This window comes from Prinia subflava, chromosome 1, assembly GCF_021018805.1.
Source record: "Prinia subflava isolate CZ2003 ecotype Zambia chromosome 1, Cam_Psub_1.2, whole genome shotgun sequence".
Classification (NCBI taxonomy): Eukaryota; Metazoa; Chordata; class Aves; order Passeriformes; family Cisticolidae; genus Prinia; species Prinia subflava.
Window position 1 is genome coordinate 123,647,938 of NC_086247.1, and position 25,065 is coordinate 123,673,002.

Consider the following 25,065-nt stretch of genomic DNA (forward strand, 5'->3'; position numbering starts at 1 on the left):
GCTCCAAACAATTTACTAGTGTGCCTTAAAATAGAACTGTGAAGTATATATTTGTAAATGCACTATTATGCCCAGGTATTTGCCATCAGGATAGCAGGGGTACCAATTATGGTTACAGTCTCAGTATGTGAGTCTTCCATTGAATAAACTGGGACCACCATTCTCTGCATCATTAGATGGCCACATTACCTATATCATTAGTGGGATGGTTTGGATCCAAACCAAGAATGTTGGGGTGAAATTATCAGATATATTAGTATCAGACACTAATACCAGTGATTTGAACCATCCAGTTCCTTAACTTATGTAAAAATCTTATGGAAGTATAGGAAATATCTTGGAAAGAGCTTGAGGCACTACTGAGTGTAGAAAATATGAAGCCCACCACATACAATTTGTTTAGACTCTTTTTAAATGCAGACAAATGTAAATAAAATTAAAACTTTTTCCACAATAATAGTGGGATACTGTGAATGTGTAAGGCTATTTCTCTGACTAGTGCTTAGACTGTGATTTCAGGTGTGTTCATTAGAAATTCTGCATATTGTTTCATGGGCTGCACAGAAGTTCTTTAGAATAAAAAACAAAAAACTCACACATGAAAACCCCAAAAACCAAAGCAAGAGTTTGTGGGTTTTTATGGTGTATTTTCAATAGCGTATAGTCAAAAACTATATAAGGTATAAGGCAATTACACTACTTCCAACTAAATGTCTTGAAAGAGATTAGAGAGACACATTGGTTTTCTCATTGCCTTTCTTACATATAATTCTCCTTTTCAGAGCCGTAACATTTGCCCAAATTTGAAAGATGAACCCTTCACCTTCCCCAAACTTCACTAAACCCTTCCACTGGATTGATTTACAATGAAAGGAAATGATGTATGTAAGAGAGGACACTGAAACTCCAAAAGATAGTGTTTTGACTGTTCTTATCTCCTTTGGTCCCATGAAAATGGGACTTAATAGATTATGAAGCATCACCTGTGAAAAAATAAATTTCATTTATGAATGAGCTATTGAGAATATTCATTATGAGTGAGCCAAGAGAAATACAGCATACAACATTTCCTATCATTCTTATTGCAGTATGTCAGAATTAGTTACTTTTAATTAAATAACACTTTACTGCAATTTGTAGGAAAAAACTAACAGTCAAATCTGTGAGCATCATAATGAGTCTCTTTTAAGTGAATGAAGAACACTGGATTTGGACCATACTTCATATTGCTTTCTGTCTGCTCCACTGGCATGTAACTGCAATCACTGTGAAAGTGAACGGTAATTTTCTTCTGCCTGGTATAAATACATTTAAATTTTATAGGTAGAGAAGTAAGCAAGCTCAAAGTAATTTTACTAGCATGACATAATAATGAGAACACAAGTGACCAATTACATAATTAGAAATTTTTTTGTTGATTTGGTATGGATGATCACAACAATTAAAATACCCATTCTTTAACTTACTAAATTCTCATATACTAGGACACCACAATTAATTTAGTTTCACCATGGATTATTCTCCTGACTTTCAATATTACATTAGCTCTTATTCATGTTATTCAAACAGTTTTCAAAACTCTAAATGATACCAACCTGAATGCTGTGAGATACTCAACATCACCCATAGGAGGATCCAAGCCACCTGTCCAAGCAATATTTATGTTATACCCTTCACCAGGGCCACTTCCAACCTAAAAAAAAGAAATAAAATGCCAAAAAGAGGGAAAAAGAGGAGAAAGGAGGAGGAGGTAAAGAGGGAGAGAAAGGGGAGAAGAGAAAAAATTCTCAAATGTGCTTTAGAAACAAACATCAAACAACATGTCAGATCAGCCTTGTTTGACAAGGACTGCTCTGGGTTATGCACTTGTTCTCCACTGGTCCCCTGCTCCCAGTGGACAATTTGGTAATCTGGTGTAATTTAAAGAACTAGAGAAGGACAAGAAAATTAGGGGTAATCATGCAATGCAATTACCTGAAAGATACAAATAAAAATGGGGCTCTAAAGAAATAAACCTAACCTCATTTGGGGCTCCACTGCCGGGGAAGAAGTTGCCTTCATCATAGCGATGGAGGGAAACATACAGGATGCTGGGGTCAGCATAAAAAGCCTGCTGTGTACCGTTGCCATGGTGAACATCCTAAAGGAGAAAGAAAACAGATGACAAATGTAATAATGTCCAACTCAGAGTAGAGAGCTCAGTTCTGCTTTCTTTTACACCCCCCTCCTCTCTCTCTCAGTTTCTCTCCCTCTCCCTTGCCCTCCTTTTGTCTTTCCCTTTCCCCCTCCCTTCACCACCCCATACTTCCTGAACTTTCAGGCAAATTACTCTTTAATGCACTCATTTTTTAAACTGGCTTCTAAAAATCAGGAAACCATAGCGAGCATGCCCTGGAGACTCCAGATGAGCAGTCATTGAGAAATCCCAGTCCTTTTGTACAATTAGATATTTATACACCGGCTCTTTGTACTCCTTGCCTCAGTGATGGAATCTAGCATCCTGTTTTATGGAGGAATTTTATGACTTATTAACTGCCAACAGTTCATAACCCCTCAGGCTTAATTAACTAGCCTCATTGGCCTCTGAAGAAAGACTAATGTTTAAACTACAAACTAGTATTTTGCAGAAGGATCTATGGTTTACAGAGCTTTTTCACAATTCTTGACAGAACACTAAACATAAGAGTATTCACTGATTTGCCAAGTTCCACTATTGAGGTCAAAGGCTCTGCGACCAGCTGAGTAAATTGGCTTTCTTGAAACATTCAGTTCAGCTCAGTCCCTCAGCAGTTAGATCCACATCAAAAGAGATGCCAGATGCGAAAAAGACTTCATACTTCATTTTTGCAAAATCATGACGGCAACAGTTGAAGACATAGGAATATGATCTCATTAGCTATTAAATCATCTGGCAGATAGGATGGTGCCTTCCACAATCAAGGAGTGACCTTGGCCAGTCTCCATATTTCAAACATTATATAATGACAGTGAATAAAATTCTGTCATTAAATAAAATGCTGACGAAGAAATGCTGACAGTATATCTATATAACAAAGGCCAATGATGCAGACATTTCCTCTTTTTTTAGTCTGTTTTCACAGTTCACTACTACTCTATGTGGTTAGACACACACACAAGAATTTTACAAGTGAAAATGAAAAATCCACTAGCCTTTCAGTAAAAAAAAAAAAAAAAAAAAAAAAGTTCTCCACTGGCATTTCTAAGAAGCTGAAAAGTTATAGATATTATTTATTTTCCTCCTTTAAGCCATCTCTTTGAAATTTCTAATTTAGAGAATTAAGGGTGACAGACAAAGAATGCTGAATGGTAACACTGTCACTCACTGTCATCCAGTCTGTATTTATTTTACAAATGTTATGAGGTCTAAATCCAATTTAGTGTCCGTGAAACAGAAGTCACATTCTCCTCACTATGCCTCAGCTCCAGGAAGGCTCAAGTTGTACCTCAAGGTGTGCACTGCCAATAGCACAGCAAGCACTGAACATTGCTTGTCCTCCTCGCCAGCTGAAGCAGCCCATGATTTTCATCCACCTTGTTCAGAACTCTACAGTGATTGAGTCCTATTTGTACTTCATTGTGCTTGACTTGGACCTTCTCTGGGACCTCATAAGGGTAGTATTATAAGAGTTTCTTTTCTGTTCCATGTTGAAAGTACTTGAAACAATATGAGGATGGAGTTACAGCCCAATTATGACTTAATGCCAAGGTTAAATGTAACACATGAGATGTGCAAAGGAGAACACACTGGTATGAGGCTGTTGAAGATTTCAAGGCAGCCAGTGTAGTGTTAGGTGGCTCTGACTGGTAAATGAAGTAAAATCTGGCATGCAGACTAATCCCAGAATCCCATTCAGTCTTCAGCTGTGACACAGTTAATTGGTTTACTCCGTAACAGACTCAAATCCTGCTAGCATAAATGCAAGTATGGGTGATCCTGGAATAAGGATTTCAACAACCTGACAAGCTGTGCTGGGTACATAGATAGATTTGCAGGGACACAGTAGGACATCACTTTGTTATTTTAATTAGTTTTTCTTTTCCATACATATTTGGGGCTTTAAATGTATTTTTGCTGTAACAGTTTCCAAAACAGAATGTTTGGATATGTTAAAGGGGCATAGAGAGATCTTTTTTCCTTATTACTTTTTTTATTACTCAAATCTAAAAGCTAGCTTTCTTGTCTAAACTTTAGTTCCACTAAGAGCTCTTTTTTGAAGAGCAGTAACTTCTCTGATAGACAAAGGAATGTGTTCTTTAAGACTGCGGATGTTAGCATGTGGGAAAGGAGTTCATATTCTGCCCTTAGTAGATCAAATGTATTCAGGGTATATAAGTCTGTTCAAAACCAGAGATTTATGCAAATGGTGAAATGAGGAAAAAATCCTGTCTTAAAGGATAGGTCTTTTATTTTACTGTAGAAATAGATAATGGGAAGACTGACAATAAAAATGTTAAGAATTTATATATGAAGACGTAGCAGCTATGAAGACTACACTTAATTTGTAACTAAAGTACACTTTAGTGTGTGAGATTGGATACTACTTTTTAGTATTTATATTGTAGTAACATGTGTAGCTGCCAACTTGCATGGTGTCCTGCTGTGCTAGTCACTATCAAAATATAGTCTTAAAGGTTAATTTCAAGTCTAACATCTGTAATTCCATTCTTTCCTTCTTCCCAAAACTCTGTTGGTGGGAATAAAGACATCACTATTAACTTGTTCATTCATTCAGTTTGGCCTGTGATTTATCCATAGTTTGCATGCATAAGAAATTTTCCATACGAATTTTTGTACATCATTGTTCTGACCGTGGAGCAGACTAGGGACTGGACTGCAACTGCTCCAGGAATGAAGTCATCTGTGTCAGCCATATATTTCTTCTTTTTCACCCCCTGAGTTATTATGGTTGATGGGACAGTTGGCAGAGAGGCTGAAAATTCCCTATCTACTTTCCTGGGTAAAGATAGGCAGCTTCACAGGTAATCATTTGCACAGATAAAGATTTGCACATTTAACCTTGCCTTGAAAAACTGAAGCTGAATTTCTAAGTGCTAAGTATGTCAAAGGGAAGCATTTTCTTTTCCTAACAAGGCAAATGTAACATTTATAGGCAAAAAGGCTTACAAATATTCATAAACTTTGAGTAGGCTTTTCCTATTAAAAAATGAGAATAAACAGAGAGTTCACTTTTGGCCAGAATTTACAGCAATGAACTGAAAGGTTCAGGTCAGCAAACAGACATAACATACAGTAGAACTGATTTTTCAGAAATAACATTTTCTGGCATTTTATAATTATGTCTCTAAATGACAGTATAACAATCTGAGAAATATTTGAAAAACATTCTAAGGATATTTTATCTACACATATATTTATTCTGCCACTCATTTTTCACTTACATTCCTTCTCCCACACTCCACCTTTCTCTGCTTCTCTTCAACAGTCAGTACGCATGTTTAAGTGAACAAAAGTGCTAGATGGTAAGGCCATGACTCCACAATAAGATTTAATTATGAGTGCAGATATGAACAAGATTTAGACTATTAAGCCTTGCACTTCAAAAACCCTTTAACATATTTTGTCTTTAAATCTTTTATCACCTGCAAAAATTAATTAAGTGCAGATGTAACAGGTTAGGTTTTGATGCCAGGGTTCATTTCCTGTCTATGCTTTGTCAGACACCCTATTACACCTCGTCATGAACTGTAGGAAAACAAAAATGGTGCTCATAAATCAGCATTCAACTTTCCTTGGGCTGTGCATTGGGCTGATCCTTTAAGTGCAAGGCAGAGCTCCAATTCATTATTCATGAAAATAATATAGCCAACATGCCAAATGTCATCTGCATTTAAATAATCCATTTGTTAAACATATTAAGTATTGTGTAAGAATGCCTTCTATTAAAATACACGACTAATCCAATGAAGTGGATTTTTAATCACATAGCTTTCCTTTGGGGAACAAACGAAACCTGGCATACTTGACTAGAAAACTTCTTGGGGGAAATGACCTTTGATATTATTAAACAAACCTTGATTTTTATTAATAATATCAAAGTTACACAACAAGTCAAACCATTGCAAACTGGGGAAAGTGGTCAATTTTGTTACCAATGCCACAACATTCTTTAAAGAATATCTGACTACTTAAAGTTTCTATTCTGTAGGGAAAAGTAAACTTGGGTTCTATAGGGTTATTTTAACAGTGGAAGTATCAATTCATTTAAGGACCATAAAAGTTGCCCTGATCTGTGCCTTCTTCTCATTAAATTGCAGTTAACACCATTAAAGTGAAACATAGATGTTTATAGCTTCAGTACTGCCATCCTGGCTTTAATGAGTTCCCAAAATCAGAGGAAATGCACACCTTTATTACTTGTAGGTATTAAAAGCAGGAAAGTCAGACTTATAAATACAAATTCATTATCTTTCATCTAGATGCACTGCGAGTGTGATGCTTGCCAAGAATACATACCAGATCTACAATCAATATCTTGCCTATATTTAGCTTGTCTCTCAAGTATTTGGCAGTAATTGCAATCGAATTAAAAAAGCAGAACCCCCTGTGGAATAGAGAAGAACAGAAATAAGAAAGAGAATGAGTCAGGAAAACAGCTATAAATAATGTTCAGAGCATTTTAAAAAATGCTATATGATCTCTGAGGCCATAAATCTGCTTCTGGGAGTACCTAGAAAGCCTTTTCAGTCATCTGCTAACAATTACAGTTCTTCAGAGACATGCACAATGCAGGTGATTGCCAGTAACCTTAGTGCTCCAAGATGGGCAATATTCCCTGGTACTTACATGGCTGTTGATTCTTCAGCATGATGGCCTGGGGGCCTTACAACAGCAAAGCCATTCTGTAAGAACAAGATAGGTTTTCAATTATCAGCTTAAAAAAATACTTGACTCAGAGCAAAACAGAGCAGCAGGCAGATGGGATTGAAATTTATTAGAGCCTCTTGAGCACTTTTTCTGTCCAATCACCCTTTCATAGTACTGCCAGAAATAATACAGTTGAGAACAGTGGCAAATAAACTCCTATAAATACACACATGTGCATACACACATACACACACAACATGATCTAAAGAGGAGGAAAAAGGCAGGATGAGAAAGCCCTGTTATGAATTCTGGTGTTTAAAATTCACATTTAAAACAAAGGTCATCGAAGATCATGTAATCTTTATTTCCTCCAGTTTGAGATGCTTCAAAATAAAAGTACCTTAAGGTTTATATTTTACATGATCAGCCATTGTTGACGTTACCTCTGTATAGACTAAACGATAAATTCAGACCCACACACATAATTTCTAACAGTAGAAAAAGGATGACAACCAACATCTCATATTTCTGCAAACCATAAATTACACTCTGGAACCTGCCATGCTCACAAGTTAATAGATTCCCTGAAGTCGATTTCTAACACACTTTCTGGAACTGTATATATATTTCATAAAGTACAGCACTAGGATCAGTGATGGCCAAGGAATTTTTTTCCTCTGGAGCCACTGAAGATAAAAGAAAAATGGAATTCCACTCTTCCAGTGTGGTAAAGAGAAAATGAAGAAGTGCTGGTAGCTCTATTCAGAAAATTAGATTATATATTCAAGAAGCAGTGTCTCATAAGGTCATGTACCATGTCAAATTTCTCTTAAAACAGTTAGATGCAGGAGAAACATCTCTGGTGCACAGTATTTCCTCTTTATTCAAACTACTCAAGATGGTCCTTCTATTCAGCTATATGCATATGCCATCACACTAATGACACTTCATATACATAAATATAAGAAATTATAATCTGTACATGAGATATCTGCCCAACTTGTATTTTCACACAGTCTCATACAAACACTAGCTGTGTATGTGTGCCTGCATGACCAATCAAGCATTGCATTTTCAGAGAGGAGGGGACAGGAAGAAAAAGATTGGAATACTTCTGTATTTTAATAATCGGTATTAAAGTTTTCCAGTTCAACATACTAAAACTTGATAAATGTAAATGTTTCAGCTTTCTCTTACCTGAAAAAAACATATCATTAAACTTTCACTTACATTGGTGTAAATACAGAGGAACATGGCAGTTAATAGTTACATTGGTTCCTGCGAAATCTGTTTATTTACAATCATATGAATGTGTGGTTTGTGTGTACCTGTGGAATTGTCTATCTATGTTGCTTCATTGGCATTTATTTATAAATAAATACTACCATGTTGTCTTATTTAATTTGCTGCTAGATGTAACCCAAGCAGACAGCTGCAAAGTTTTGTGGAGCATGGCCAAAATTCTATCAGAGTACAGTAAACTTAAATTACAATACCAAAGAAAGTGCACGTGTAACAGTGGTTCTTCTGGCCACCATTTAAAGAATCTGAGGGATTTGACATCATGACTTATTCTGCATTGTGTCCACATTAAAAAAAAAAAATCCAACAATTAATGGCACAAAAATTATATATGTTAATATTCATGCAGACATTCCTGGAGATGGGATATAAATTGCCTATAGATCAAGCATACCAGAAAGAAAAAAAAAAAAAAAAAAAAAAAAAAAAGCAGCATTTTGGACTGCACTGATTTGCAGAACAGCCAGCTTTAGAGTCTCAGCTAAAACTGTATTCTCCATCCTTTGGTTTTTTAACATTTCCTTCTCACACAAAATATGACTTAGAGAAGAATTTGGCAAAGAACTCTTTTGTAGCATTCATGAAAAAACAAAGTATATTTATGGTGATGAATGTCAGGATAATGAGGTGAAAAAAGACTCAGCAAAGAGGGTATTACTAGAGAAAGTGCATGATGCTACCTGTATTTTGTTCTCTTGATATTTTTAGGAATTTGGAAAAAGTCCATGAAAGGCTTACAGCTGCCCCTGCTCAGCTAATAGCTCATTATCATCTAACTTTATCAGTATTCCCAAAAGATCAATATAATTAGGGTGATTATCTCTAGGAGGATTTCATGGGGCAATATAGAGACAGAAGATATCAGCACTGCTGTTTTTGACAATATGACAGTTACAGTGTAGGCTTCTCTTCTGTTCCCTTTGACTAGACTCTTTAGAAGCCCTGCTCTATTACATCTAGGTAATTTCTGAAATCAGAGCTTAACTACTACAGTTCTCTAGCAGCACACAGGATATTCACAACAGGGTCGTGACCACTTTTTATGATGTAAAAAAAAATCACATTTTTGTGATTTTTTTTTTTTACATCACAAAAAGTTCAGTATTTACATGGGAAATTTTCTTTTTAAAAAATACTGTGCATATGTTACACTGATGATAAAATAGATAGTTGAATTACACCAAACAGTGAAAACTAGTTACCATACAGAATTATTGGCAACTTTTGTGCAATTGATAAAACACTTAATTTCTCCTACTTTCAAACTTTGCATGAACACAGCATACATTAGTACAATGGAACATTTTTTATTTAGGCAATTTTAAATGCCAGACAGCGAGCTCAGTAGACAGTAGAACAGTAGACGGAAAGGCAATAATCTGCTTTAAAGACAGAAAGACTAACACAGAGCAATATGTTGAAAATGAAGCCAACACACATAAATTCAAAGTGTTTTTGTACAGACCCTTATTTATACTAGAATACAGACACCTTTATTAGTAGACAGAACATTAAACTGATTGACAGACATGAACATTAGAAAAATGATTGTCATGTCCGTGCCATTATGTGATTACCTTTATTTAAATTTGAGGGTTAAGAATAAAGCCTGAATAGAGGTATTCTAAAATCTGTGCATATTTGAACAACAAAGGAAGAGAAGTCTGCCCAGGCTCAGTTTACACAGAAGATCGACTGCAGATAAACTCGCTGAGTTGGACTTTTAATGAAAACTAAGAAAAATGTTCGTCTTTTTCCACAGTCAGCTAAGTATTCTCTTCTGTCATGACTCTAAATAAGTAGTTGGATGCTTGATTTCCAAAAAAGAGAGGTGTACATCCTACTGTGGCCTTCTTGTCTTTGATGGTCAAGTTAATCCCTTTCTGTAGTGTTCTGGGTTACAGTGTAGGTCTACATCATGCTTGGGCATCTACTGTGCCTCCCCATGAACCTTTCCAAGGCAAGTACTCAAGACAATCCCATAACATGGGTGGACAATGAAGAGCTTAGAACTGACCATCTATTGCAGAGTTCCACTGGTGTTTCTGCTACATCACCTCCATACAGGAGGTAAAACTAGACGCAGATAATTTTTCTCTAGGGCGATATGTGGTCATTGTGGCAAGGTGTGAATGATTCTTCCATTCACATGACAGTGAGGAGGTTGCTCTGCCTATATTCCAAGTGAACCAAGAGTTACCTGGCCAGTCAGGTACTCCAGGTATGATGAGAAGCCTCACTGAGAAGCAGTGCATACTAGTTTCTGCCTGGCACTACGCTAATAAAATCATCTGACTTTTTGTAGACTTTGAGAAAAGCCAGTGTCATGCAAGAAGTACCAAAAAAAACACAGCAGGTACTCCAAGAGCACTTATTGAAGGTTCAGCTTATTGAAGGTTCAACTTATTGAAGGTTCAACTTCTTCTTGAACATTGGGGTGAATTTGTAAATTTGTTTCCCACACCACTTTGTGTATTTAGATTATGTGGTCCATAAAATAGATGTTGAGACACATCTTTTCAGTCTAAGTTTTCTAACAATAGGTCTGAAGTCATGCTCATCCTCAGCTTTTATTCAAACACAAAAATTATAATTATTATCTAATTATTATTATTAGAAACTGAAGGTCTTGAATTTTAAGCTGTAAACCCCTGTATGAATGAGCAATGACATCTATGCCATCTATTCAAGAGGAAATAGACACTGAAAGAGCAGAGGCTTCATATGAAAAAATCCTTTTACAGTGTGGGTGACCAAGCAATACAACAGCTTGCCTAGAGAAGTAGTCGGGTCTCCATTCCTGGAGAGGCACAAAAGCCATCTGGATATACACCTAGGTAACTAGCCCTAGGCAGTTTTATTTGAGCAAGGGAGGCGGATCCAATGATCCCCTGAGGCCACTTCCAACCTCACCTGCTCTGTGTATTTCAGATGGAGACTGGGTAACTAACTGGGGGTCTGAATTCCACACTTGAAGCTCAACTGGCTCCTAAGATTAGGCGTTGGAAGTTTTTAATTTCTACTTGTCTAAATCCCTTAACCTATTTTGCAGTTAACTCTTCAAATTACCAGTGCTTAAACAAGGCAGTCTTGAACATGCGTTTCTAATGGAAAGATTCTATTTGGTTCAATGTGCATACATTTCAGAATGAAATTATACAGAAATGTATAATACATCATTATATGGAAATAAATTGGTTTGTCCTGTCAGAATTTATATACACCAAATTTATTTATTTATTTATTTATTTATTTATATCCTTGTATATATATATACATTTGTATCCTTATAAAGTCATATAAAAAACCAATTTCTTTATTTCTTTATATTTAAAAGGTGGTCCATATAGTGTGGCTGACAGGTCTAATGCCTAAAGTGCCATCTTTAACTGTGCCACCTCTGGTGTAGTCAAGTCCTACAATAACAAACATCAGGGCTGCTTTAAGTCTTGGATGCCTACAAGAATCTGCTTGCAACTGCTATCAGGAAGAAGATAATATCCTTACCAGTGCCACTTTTGCTGTAACACAATCCCAAGCTATGCTGTCCATCAGGGAGGGCAAGCATGAGAATGAGTGGTGTAAGGCTGAGGCAATCCTCGGGCACCTGTTTAGGACACTTTTACAAGCTGCTCATACAGCCAGAGCAGGAGCCAGCACTTGGCCCTGGGGTTCTACGAATGCAGTGAACAAGAACCTGTGATTTAACAGAGCAGTATTAGCAGCATGTAGATTTGCCAAGAAAGCAGTAATGGACGTGAGGGAATACTATTTTGTCTTGCATAGGAAGCTAGTAGAGGCCAAGTACGCAGAAGTGGACATCGAACACTGATGGAAACAAAGAGTTCCCTGTCTGCTTTCCTGAAGGCCTAAGTGGATAGCATCAGAAAAAACACGTGGAAAGTTGGTGCTTGCAGACTAGCTTAGATACAACCATGATGGCCTGTTTAGCCACAACTAGTGTTGAAAAGAAAGCAGACAAAAGAGTTTTAGTACACAGTGGTCATGGAGGTAAACAATGTACCACATATATCATTAAAGTTGTCTGATTATATGAAATAATCATAGTCATTCAGCTATAAATATAACCATAATTGCTGGGATAGAGTATCTAAGAGATGGTTTAATACAAAATTTTGCAATTTTTCTAACTTTGTAAAAGCAAAGAATACAAAATACTACCTGAAAGATTTCACTGGTAACTTCAATTGAAGGTTTTTATCAATCATATCTTTAACAGTAGTAAAGTAACTATTCATTTGTTACTGTTTCTTATATGCATGCATTGTTTGAAATGCTATGGCTGGGTGTGGAAAAAATGCCTCTTTTTGTGGGTATCACACAACACTTGGAATTTTTTTCAAGCAGAGGGAGATTTTTATAGGGCAGAAGGAGAAAAGGTAGAAGCAAGGGTAGGGAAGAGGTTGCAAGAGAAATAGTGTCCAGGAGGTACCTGGGCCCAGAGGACAATCCAGGAAAGGAGATTTCTGTAGGCAACCAGATGAGCTGTGTGGGGTTTTGTGTTGTTCAGGCAGACATGGAAATTTGCTGCCCTAAAGCTTTACCAGAGGAAGGACACTGTGAGACTAGGGAGACATTTGCCTTCTTTGCCTTCTGCACTTTTTGTTTGTCTTTAGAATGATAATTTTTTTTTTTTTTTTTTTTTTTTTTTTTTTTTTTTTTTTTTTTTTTCAAGAAAACATAGCAACAGAGCTGTGAAATATGGCTGGAAGGTTTTTATTCAGAATACTTTTCGAACTAGAAAACTAAGAACTCTGGGGAAGAGGACGTTGATTAAGCTAATTCTGTTTATTCATTAGATTAGTACTACTTTACCACATGATGATCCTTCCATAGCCCTGTGTGACAAAGGCCTTGAGAACCGTAAAAGCCAAGCTCATTTGGAATGAAAGTTTCAAGTTCAATTTAAGTCATCAATGGACTGTACAAAGACACCAGAGTAGCAACGACCAAATTCAGGAGGCTTATTTTGGTATTGATTAAACCTGACATATCAGAAAGAACAATTCCAGGAAGGTATTCGATTCTGGTTCAAGGGAAATTCATTTCCATTGCTTTTATTCTGTTAAATGACCTTGGCTGCCAACAAGGCAACTTTACACATGTGTGTTTGTGTGTGTGTGCACGTGCACACACATATATGATAAGGTAGAAAAACGGCTTTTGCTTCACTTGATTCAGCTGAAGTGGATCTTCAAGACAGTTTCAAACCATGCTTTTAACTTATGTGCCTTTCTTCTTGAGTGTTCCTTGAAAAATGACTTCTTAATTCACTCAAACTTGTTTTTTCTTAAGCAGGGAATAATCATACAAATCCTACCAGCTCTTGATACTTTTTTTGTGTAGGTCTTTTCTCTTTCAAGTTTGCCAAATTAAAAATATAAGGCACTACATGTTTCTATCACAGAAAACAGTGCTACCATCACTAAAATTTATATATTTAAAGGATATGCAAAGTAAAGTAGACAGTAATCCTTATTATAGGTTCTGTATTTAAAATACTTAATCCTACCTTATAATAAAACTGATGGGGTCATCTGAAGCTGAAGAAAAATGTTTCAGCAATGTTCCTTTGTACTTTCAACAGTAACATGGTCTGCTCTGGCAGTGAGTTATCTATGATGATGGAAAGTCATCACTCATTGGGAGAATTACTCCCACCTCCCCTTTGGTAAGCTCTCCCAAAAAAAGGTTTTTATTAGGTATACTCTTTTTAAATTATATTTTTCATCTGTATAATTTTTATTTTTGCCAGTCAATTTAAAGATCTTAAGGGACAGCCAGAGAAATGTACAATTTTTTATCAGAAAATAAATTAAGATATTTAATGTTTGCAAACAACACTCAATAAAACAACTATTGCAAGAACAAATAACATTTTGGAGGACATTATTCAACAAAGTATCATTACTGCAAAATTATCATAACCTAACTGAACTGGACTCCAGCTTTTTAAATGTAGTATTAACCATTTCATAAATATATTAATTTTTTTTTAATATATGGCAACACAACAGATGGCAGCATCAACAAGAATAACTGAGTTAACAAAATGAAAATATCAGCAACCTAAACTCTTTCAGGAAATTATTTTTCGCCGAGACTTGTCTAATGTGGGGTTTGTACAAGCTCTTGTACTTGTCCAGTTGGGCAGCAGGAGGGATGTGCCCCTGTGCAGGACAGATGCAGAGGCAAGAGAAGAGTCTCCTGCTGAACAGCTGCCTGTGAGTGAAGCAGCACAACAGCAGGGAGGCGAGGTGAACTGAGCTGAGCATCACAATGAATGCAAGGGAAGCAGCGGGCTGGGCAGGGAATGAGAAGGGAGGGCAGGACAGTGCCACATCCTGTGGCAGTGAAAGAGAGCAATGAGAGCCTTAGGAGGCACTTCCAGGAAAGAAATGCTCTATCTCTGCATCTTTTTGGGCTCTCTTTCTGAAGGCGAGGTCATTAAGTAGAAGCTGGAGACATTGATTTCCAGGTTCATGAGCAACACTGCATGCAACAAATCATTTGCTGGGCACTACCTCTATTTCTTCCAAAAGTACTACGGAATATATCATAGGACTTCTCTTATCTGATAAAATTATTTATTGGATATAGCTAAGGACTGTGGTGAAATTCTATTAATCAGATTCACATACTCCCCTCTTCTAAAAATCTGTAGTCAGGCAGCAGACTATTAGAAGCTTTCTACATAAATCTCTTTGGGAAATGAGAAATGACCAAACATAGATACATAAAAACAGAGACAGGAGAGGTGTGGCTGATTCCACATAACGTAAATACCTCATTGCACATCAGCAGCTTTCCTAATTACAAACAGCTCACAAAAAGGTAACCTTCATGCAATAATTAGGCTCACCTCCTACTGTAATATTGGCAAGAACACATTCATCAGACATGTAAATGAATTTATGAAAAAAGGAAAAGCATAGCATTTGACTCAGTATAACATCACATCTACAGTAATATATATTTCAGTGGTGTGATTTTTTATTCTCTATTAAATACTACCTCAAGAGTGCATCAAATGAATATAAATGACTGCTCATTATATTATTAAGCAGACCCACAGAATGGTTAATTTTAACAATTGTATATAATTAAATAAAAAATCCAGATTAAGACTCCCCAGAGAAGTGACCATTTGTCTTAATTAAAAAAAAAAACACCACAGCAAAAAACAAGCAAAAAATCCAACAACCACAAACAACGACAAAAAAACACCACCAAAAAACCCCACACCAATTCCTCCCCCCCGAATAAAAGAACCCACCACTGTTAATTACTACTGTGGGTATTGTTTTACATCCTTAGTACTGCCATACTGATGTTTTTCACAGTGATCAAGGAGATCAAAGAAATCTGATGTCTCACAAGGGGTTTGAACTACAGCAAAGACAATTCCTCCTAATTCCTTGTCAGTTTTTGAACATTGTCCAAATCAGATGAACAACATCTTGCTGTTCTCAATGAGACTTGCGTGCAATGGGACTGATAGTCTCAGGAAATCCAGAATAAAGTAAAGGAATTTTTGCCTTGTATATGAGTTTGAATCATGCCCAGCTTTGTAACAGATCTCCCAATTGTTCTGCAGACATTCATGGTTTATTTTGCAGTCTCATCTATTTTCTTAGCACCATCTATAGCTCCAACCTATTACTGTCTCTTTGTGCCATAGCAAGCAATCTCAGTAGAGACCACAGAATAAGCACAGACATTGAAATGTCCTGTGCTTCTAGAGATGAACCTTTTATGTCAGATACCCATCCACACAGAGCACTTGATGCTTGTTTCCACATTCTAGCCTGGCACTGTTGTTAAAAATTTGGGGTTTTAATTGATTGAATAGACAGCAAAATGACAGTACACCATCTGATTGCAATGCACAGTGGTAAACATCCAGGGAACCACTGTGGTGTGCATCTTTACTGCGCTCATCTTGCTGTTAATATGTTGTAGAGCTGTTACAGCTTGCACGCAATTCTTGGAAGGTGCTTTTTCTATCATCCAAAAATTCTGACACTGCAGATCATTCCAGATTTCCAGGAGAGTTTAATCCTCCCACTCAGTACGCACAGTACAGGCCCCAAATGATTGCTTCATGTGCATATTTGCTGAATAAATGCACCTGAAAGTCGTCAACTTCATCTTCTTCCCCTTAGATTTTCACAAGTACACTACAAAATTGGTGTTTTTCCTAACAGAAACACCAGATCAACTTATTTTTCTACAGATAAAATGTCAGGAAGATGGAAAAGGAACATGTAAAGGCATAAAGGTAGCCTGGAACAATGAGATCTATGGGTCTAAAATCATATGGAGATTGTAGAGAACTCCAGAAAACACTGCAACTCCCCCCCCCCCCCCCCCCTCCCGCCCCGAGCAATTTACGATATGAGAGTATTGACAGCAACTTACTAGCAAACCCTGGGTTTGAATGGATGCAGTGACAAAGCAAACATAGGATGACTGTACCAAAATAGCTAATGTCAGGACTGTTGTAGTTATAGAACTTCTGCTAACATGCTTTCCTACTGACAGGCATTAATAACTTTTCCATAACCTTAAAGGAAAAATACCACATGCAGGTTGATAGTTCATACTGATGCCATAGTGGCATGTAAATCACTGGGCTTCATGCTGGAAGTCTAGGAGCAGACTAGATAAACACCTAACAGGAATGGCAGGAATATTCATAATTCTCTTTCACAGCAAATCCCTTCCATTTCTGTTTTTCTGATGATTTGGTTTAAACCAACTACTGGGCATATCTATTGAAAAATTGCCTTTCCTGTGTCTCAACTCGCAAGTTGCATGAGACTGGTTCAATTGTCTGCATTGTAGAAAAACATTGTATTTAGGATCAACAGTAATGTTACATTAAACTACAAACTAGTTCTAAATATAAAATAGCTAGCACTAAATATAAAACCTTTGTTTACAGATTCCCGCAACAGCAGTAGCAAGAGAAGTCTCACAGTGGCTGATGGCTCTTTTCAGCTGTCTATCACACACCTAAACAAGCAAAAGCATTCACACTGTGTGGGACACACCACAAATGCACAGAGATAAGTGGTAAAGATTCTGCAGTGGATCCTGCTCAAGTCAAGTGTACAGAGTACATATCTCACTAATCTTACCCAAACTTGCTTTTAAATTGCCTCAGACACTGGTGAGCATCCTACAGTTGCTAAAGATAATAACTAGATACAAAATCTTTCTTCACTTTTATTATTCCTGTGTGGAACAATGCACAGTGAGTTACATATCTTACTATGCCCAAAAAATCTTAAAGGGGATGAAGAACTCATCAGAAAGGATACACAACAGGATCCCATATAATGCACCCTGTCCTTGATCTGACATTTCAAAATCTGTACATTTTTTGTGGTACTTGGCTAATGATTTCAGTATCTGAACATAAAGGTTTAATAACTGCATTTTATTATGTCAGAGCTATAGTACTGCATTTCACCTGACTATGCTCTCATTTATACAGATATTTTCTATATCTATCTAGACATACACATAACTATAGGCACTCATTCCCAAACAGGTAGCTAATGTATTTTGATTGAAATAAGAGAAATATACAGGAAGAAAATTCTTCAAACAGAAGAATTTGGGATTCAGTTCAAACAGAATTTGGGATTTTGAAAATCATCATGCAGTGTTAATTTTAAAATATTTATTTCCATCTTGATTCTGGCAATAAGACTGAATCCATCAGTATGTGGACTGGAAAGTGAATAAACAGTTTCATTAAGGAGACATGTTAGCTCCAACAATGTTTATTGGGGCAAGCCTGCACTCCGGCTGCATATGGTGTACCTTTAAATAGGGCCGTTAAAATACCAAATAAAACGTCAAAGTCTGTCAGGTCTGGAGCTTTTGTAAATTGTTTAGACTGGGGATAATTTGGGTTCCGTACCCCGTGCCTGGCAGAGCCCGCGGCACGGAGATCGGGGCGGCGGGCCCCGGCCGCAGCAGGGGCACGGGCACGCCGGGCAGCCGGGCAGAGCCGGGCAGAGCCGGGCACGCCTGGCACAGCCGGGCACAGCCGGGCAGAGCCGGGCACAGCCGGGCACGCCGGGCAGCCGGGCACAGCCGGGCAGAGCCGGGCACAGCCGGGCACAGCCGGGCACAGCCAGGAACGCCGGGCAGCCGGGCACGCCTGGCACAGCCGGGCACGCCGGGCACGCCTGGCACAGCCGGGCACGCCGGGCAGCCGGGCACAGCCGGGCACAGCCGGGCACAGCCAGGAACGCCGGGCAGCCGGGCACGCCTGGCACAGCCGGGCACGCCGGGCACAGCCGGGCAGCCGGGCACGCCGGGCACAGCCGGGCACAGCCGGGCACGCCGGGCACGCCGGGCACAGCCGGGCACAGCCGGGCACGCCGGGCACAGCCGGGCACAGCCGGGCAGCCGGGCACGCCGGGCACGCCGGGCACAGCCGGGCACGCCGGGCACGCCGGGCACAGCCGGGCACGCCGGGCACAGCCGGGCACAGCCGGGCACAGCCGGGCACGCCGGGCAGAGCCGGGCACAGCCGGGCACGCCGGGCACAGCCGGGCACAGCCGGGCAGCTGGGCACGCCGGGCAGCCGGGCACGCCGGGCAGCCGGCACCGCCTCGCCAGCCGCGCCCCCGGCCGCCTCCCGCCTCGCTGGGTGGTATCCTGAGATTACGCACGTGACTAAACAACCATGTTTAAAAAAATTAAAAGAAGAGTTAAACTTTGACTTCAAAGGGAGTGCCGCAGCCGCTGGCCGGAGATGCGCCCTAACTTCACCTCGGGCTGCGGCACCTCCGCGCTGGCGGTACCCGCGGCCGCCGCAGCTCACGCACGGCCCCACCCCGGCGGCCGCGCTCCCGGCTGCCGTCCCGCCGCCCTCCCCGGAGCCGAGCGCTGGAACAAGGCCGCCCTTGAGCCCCCCGCGCTCCCGGCCGGCCCGGCGCTCCCACCCACGGCGCGGCCCGGACCTCACCTTCAGCTCCCGGGAGGCCACGCGGGCCGCCAGCTCGATGACACAGCCCACCGCCATGCGTGCCGCCCCGGCCGAGTGCAGCTCGTTCCAAACGGTGTCACTGTCCACCTGAGCAAACAGCCGGCCCGGGAGGAAGGCAGCCGAGAGGGGAGAGGGAGAGCGAGAGGGAGAGCATGAGAGAAAACAAACCCGTGAGGGAGGGCTGGCAGCGTGACAGCCCGTGTACAATAACATCAGTCTTCCGTGCTGGCCAGCTGAAAGGCCTTCTGGACATGGCTTTGCTTATGCTTTTTCTCTGCACGGGCTTCTCCAATGGAAACACATTCCTGTCATGCCTCGCTGCCATTCCCTGTTTAGATTTCTCATTACAAACAGTGTTACATCGGCCGGGCCTGCTCGCCAGACGCTCCTCAAGCCGGCTGGCGAGGTGACGGGGACCTGCCGGCACCAGCACCATCGGGAATGCCCACGGGGAATGTCCACGGGGAATGTCCACGGGGAACGTCCGTGGGGACTGTCCGTGGGGAATGTCCACGGGGAATGTCTGTAGGGACTGTCCGTGGGGAATGTCCGTGGGAAAATGTCCACGGGGAATGTCCGCAGGGGATGTCCACAGGGAATGTCTATGGGGAAAAGTCCATAAGGAATGTCCATGAGGAATGTCCACGGGGAATGTCAGTGGGGACTGTCCGTGGGGAATGTCCACGGGGAATGTCCGTGGGGAAATGTCCATTGGGAATGTCCACGGGGAATGGCCGCAGGGGATGTCCACAGGGAATGTCCGTGGGGCAAAGTCCATTGGGAATGTCCATGAGGAATGTCCGTGGGGACTGTCCATGGGGAATGTCCACGGGGAATGTCCACAGGGAATGTCCACGGGGAATGTCCATGGGGAACAGCCACCCCAGCAGAGGCATGGGCAACCTGTGCCACCAAAGCTCATCAGTGGCACATCACTGGCCCCTTTCTTAAGAACAAAACAGAGTAGAAACCCCTCATTTTCCCAGGCAGTTGTTTATAAGTGACTGAAATTGGAACAATTAATTGTTTTGAATATTTCCTGCAGTCACTCTTGCCATAAACAGAAAATGGAATTACATAAAGCAACACCCTTGCTGTATCTCTGGTTTTGATGAACTAATAAGTTTTGGCTGAAAGGCTTTATTTTGTAATAGATGAATGAGGGGTTTTAAAGGAGAGAAAGTTATCTTCTGCACCTTCTAAATGAGAAACTGTGGCATATAAAACATTACATTATAAAGAATATACTATAAATGTGGCTAAGCAGCCCTGCTCTACAGCTTCAATCAGTATGCTAAAACTTTGCTTTTGAAATCTATTTTTAGTAAGTATTTATTTGCAGAAACAGGCGAAAACACATAGGTGAAATGTTGTATATCCCTATATATATATATTATGTAAAGCAGACAAGTTAAATAGTCTGAGAAAGTTATCCAAAGAGACAGCCACACTTCCTTGATGCTCCATGGGAAGTGCATTTAATTGTAGCATACCGTACAAATTTATCATGAAAAGAAAAACGCTTAGAAATAGACAAAATACTGTGGCAGATGCTTTTTGGATGACTTCCAAGCACACTGAGACATGTTTTCAGTTTGAATCAGAAGCTTCTGTTCCTAATTCCTTAAAAAAAAAAAAAAAAAAAAAAAAAAAAAAGAAATCAAGTAATTGAAAATGGATGCAACTGCTACTTGACTCTGGAAGTTCTGAGGAGTTTCTCTGATTAGTCATTTGAAACAGAAAGAAGCTTGATCTAACCTTCATCTTCTCTACACCTGTCAAATGTCTTTGCCATTACTGTTACAATAATATTATATTTCAAGGTACTAAAATGATCTTATTTTTCAGTATCCTGGACCTGATTTTTGTATCATTTTGATCAGTTTTGTGTGCATGCAGCAGAACTAATGAAAATAGTTTTTATTTGCAGTAGACCTGAATAAGAAAATTGGATTTTGCTTGCAAAGTTTAGAATAACAGTAGTGACAGCACGCTGTGTCATCTGAGAAACTCAGAATGTTGTACAAACAGAATTAAGCATCATCAGCTGATATGGGATAATTTATTATATTTGTCTTGTAGATTGATAGCTTGAGATTTAAAGAAATAAAATTTAGGAAATGCACACTGATCAATAGGTAACAAGAAATAAGAATGAAACCTAGTAAAAAAATAATGACATAAATAACATTAGGCAGACCTTCAAGTTATCTCTCTATTACTTTAAAGGGACTGTGAATCAAATTTCATTTTTAAAGCTAACCAGGAGATAAATAAGTAGAGGTCATTGGTTAAATCAATTTAATCAAAACGTAATAAAGTTTGAAAAATACTGTGCAATATTTTAAATAAAGAAGTATCAGCAAGAGGGCTGGGAGGGAGTACTCTCTTACCATTTTTATGGCCAGCAAATTAAGGTTAACATGAAGGAGTGGCTGATGAAAATGATTCAATGGCAGCTGCTCCGTACACCAGGGCATGAGCAGGAGCAACCTGCATCCTCAAAGGGCCTATGATTCATTTCCAGGAAGGCTGATTAAGTTAAAATTGTAACCACAGCTTGAGAGTACCCACCCTTAAGACAGTTGTCTGCTCTGACACATGAGACTGCAGTCTCTCCATCCGCTGAATGTTGAGCATTGGCCAAGGTAGAGCATTTATTATACTCTGCTTTCAGCTGAGTGTGAGGAGACTGAACTGGGACAGTAAGACCAAGTATCTTCCACTGAAAAATTTCCCTCAGACCACTTGAATGACTGCTACCTTAATTTACCTGGACTGGTAGAAAAAATGGGCAATCAGGAAACACAACAGTGTTTCCTGAGAAATTTTTCAAAAATGACCACCTAAATGAACACAGGAAATTCAGGATATTTTAGCTAATCTCTGGGGCATGGTATGTATAATGAGTGGTAAAGTCTTACAACTTGGGGTAGCCAACTGAAGCTACATACTTTAATGGACAGATACCATAATACAAGAAAAGTAACATAAATATATGAATATTTACCCTGAAAAGGCACAGTATTACAAACTTAGGTGTCAAATACTACTTAATATTCTTGCAAAATTAACTGAATTTCTGAGGAACCTCTCATGAAGAACAGCCTAGAAGAACTTGCATCACACAGCCAATGCCTTAGCTGTAACAGCTAGAAAATGCCATCTCACTCCATTTTATATCTCTATTAACTCTGTGTATTCCCCTAAATGTTTCAGGTGTTTAAACAGAGATTTTCTTTACACTGTTACTCAGTGTTTACTTTGTAAATTGCTGTTGAAATACAGTGGTATAAATGGCAAACCCATTAAAATTACAGCTACTAGCTGGCCCAGTTGTCAGGCTGTATATGAAATGAAGCTCTAAAATCCTACTGATATGCTTTTGTATATTCCTGTGAGATGAAATGGTTGGATTTTATACAAGTAAAGGGAGTAAATAGGATTAGGCACTGTGGTTTCTGGTTCTAGTGCATGTATATATCACATATATCTGACAGCGAATCTATGTGCTGACTATGCATGAATTTGTGACAAATGTGATGTTTTCTGAATCACAGACTATGATGAAGTCAGATGGAATTTTATAAGAGGTTATTTTTGTTCAAGTGCTTTGAAGCAGCCAAGGAATTCAGTGAAAAAGCTGACTGGGCTAGGATTGTTTTTCAGACAATGTTAAACAAAATTTACAGAAAATACAACATTTGTAGCTGAATTCTAACACAGAATCTTAGCCTTTTTTCTGTTTATTATGTTTAATATTTAAATATTAGTTCTTTTTAGGTGTCCTTTAAAATTTTCAGGATAAAAGAATGTTCTAAATTGAACCAAATGAAAAAGACACATTTTTTTAAAGCATCGAAATGTCAGTGATGAACCGTGATCATACATCACATTTTGTTATCAAAAATCCTATCAGTGCTACAGTTCTTCAAAGAAGAATTGTGCAAAGAAGATAGAGCCAAGAGCCAGAGAACACGAGCCCCATCTGAACACTGACTTTCTAACACACATATGGATTTACTTCACTCCCAGTTTCCTGAATGAGCACTGTAGGTTGCAGGCTTTTTCAAGCACATCTAGTATAGCTCAATCATTGGCATGTGTAGCAAAGCTAATACTCTGCAAAGCTACAGATGATAGAAATTAAGCTACCTGTCCCTGAAGTGGATGTGGAGGCATTAAAGAGGAAGGGAATGACTTAAGGGAAAAAAAATGTAGGTAACTTCTCCTGACTGAATGAATTAATATTTCAAGCCCCGTGTCTAGAAATTCTCTGCTTTGTAGTACAAAAAAATTGAAGAATTGATATGAATGCTTCCTGTAAGGAATATCTATGTGATAGCACCATTTTTGCAAGGAAGACTTTAAGCATACTCAAAACAAGCTAAGAAAGAAGCCTTACAGGAGAAATACTTCAACACACAAAAAGCTTGTACTATAACCCCTTGAGGCTGGAAAATTTCATTTTAAGGAAGACTGTAAAGTTTAGAAGTTACCACTCCTTATGCTATGCTCAGGTTGTAGCATATATATGAAAATGGTGAGGACAGATATGGCAATATACCTGAGGGTCAGATTCCTTACTTAAAGATCTTTCTGAAATCACTGCAGTTGACAAAACTGAAAATTTTCCAGTCCCTGTAACAGGACAATTCCTTGTCCTGCTACAATATTTATCTGGAACCTACCTCAGGGGGGCAAAAAAGGACTGTGATTAATAATGCCAAAACATTTCTAAGATAATAACTGCTTTTTGTTTTACCTGTCCTTCCCAGCTACAACCCCTCTTCCCACCCCATCCTCTATTTCAGTCCTCTTTTTTCCAGAAATCTCCTGGGATCTGCCAAGTTGTCATTGTATCACAGCTCTGCTGATCAGAGATGCTGCTCACAACCTGACAAACCTTTCCATTTTTTACACCCTGCATGATGTATTCATCTGTGCGAGTTATTTATTTTTTCTAAATTATTCTAAACTCTGAAGTTGCCTTGAGTACACCCCCACTGATAACTATATGAGAATATAAAAGAAAGCCCAAGCTACTGCTCTGGGATGAATTCAAAGCAGCCTAGAACTTTCTCTCCCCACTCCTCCTCCCACTCACAAGCACACAGCTTGTGATTTATTGTAAATTCATTTTCTGCACAGTGGAATTCTTATTTTACTCCTTAGAGGAATTAAAAATACTGAATTTCTCATCCTGCTCTGGATTCTTTGCACAAGTGTTGCAATCATTAAAATCAAAACCAGTCCTCTTAGAGATATCACGCAACCCCACAAGAGATACTCATTGTCTGACAACAGGTCAAAAATGCAATCTGTCATCTAGTTTGTCATGGAAGCTTTGACCTGTGATGCTCCTTGGATAGTGGTCATTGTATTCTGTGTGTTCAATATTCTGCACAACAAGAAGTTCTTTACAGTAGTTTGAAAGGATTCTTTGCCCTTTCTTTAAAGAGTAGAGATTGGGCTCAAATGTTCTTTGATGGAAGTTAGTTAAGTATGCATTTCAAATGGGTACATTTCAATACAAATTTAGAAAAACAATAATGTTTAAAAAAATTCTGTCCTTTGATATAAGTGGTTCTAATACTGAGAAGTAAATGAAATCTGGTCAGCTCACAGTAGTGTAGCTATATGCAATAAACAAACTGATTAAGAATCTATGACAAATAATACTGGAGAGTACTGACCTCCTCAGTGATACTGACATTTAATAAAACTTATAGTTCAGACCGAATTCCTGTGTTTTATCTTTAAAAGCATTCAGAGTCTCACACTCTTTTGCTTATGCCAGAGCAAACATGTGTCCATCGCTAGGTTTTTTAATATACTGGCGTGAAACAGCAATTAAATATTTTTCTGAAGTGTTTCAATCTCT

At 39.1% G+C, this 25,065-nt stretch overlaps 1 protein-coding gene across 1 annotated transcript in view; it reads right to left on the bottom strand.

The window, feature by feature from the left end:
• The window catches only part of HDAC9 (histone deacetylase 9), a 278,167-nt gene that overhangs the window by 94,735 nt on the left and 158,367 nt on the right, over positions 1 to 25,065 (bottom strand). Inside the window, exons 17-21 of the mRNA XM_063411127.1 lie at positions 19,161 to 19,268; positions 6,827 to 6,882; positions 6,497 to 6,584; positions 2,021 to 2,140; positions 1,596 to 1,693 (exon numbers count right to left, since the gene is read on the bottom strand). Of these exons, the coding sequence (XP_063267197.1) occupies positions 1,596 to 1,693; positions 2,021 to 2,140; positions 6,497 to 6,584; positions 6,827 to 6,882; positions 19,161 to 19,268 (470 nt within the window). The remainder of the gene's footprint in view (positions 1 to 1,595; positions 1,694 to 2,020; positions 2,141 to 6,496; positions 6,585 to 6,826; positions 6,883 to 19,160; positions 19,269 to 25,065) is intronic.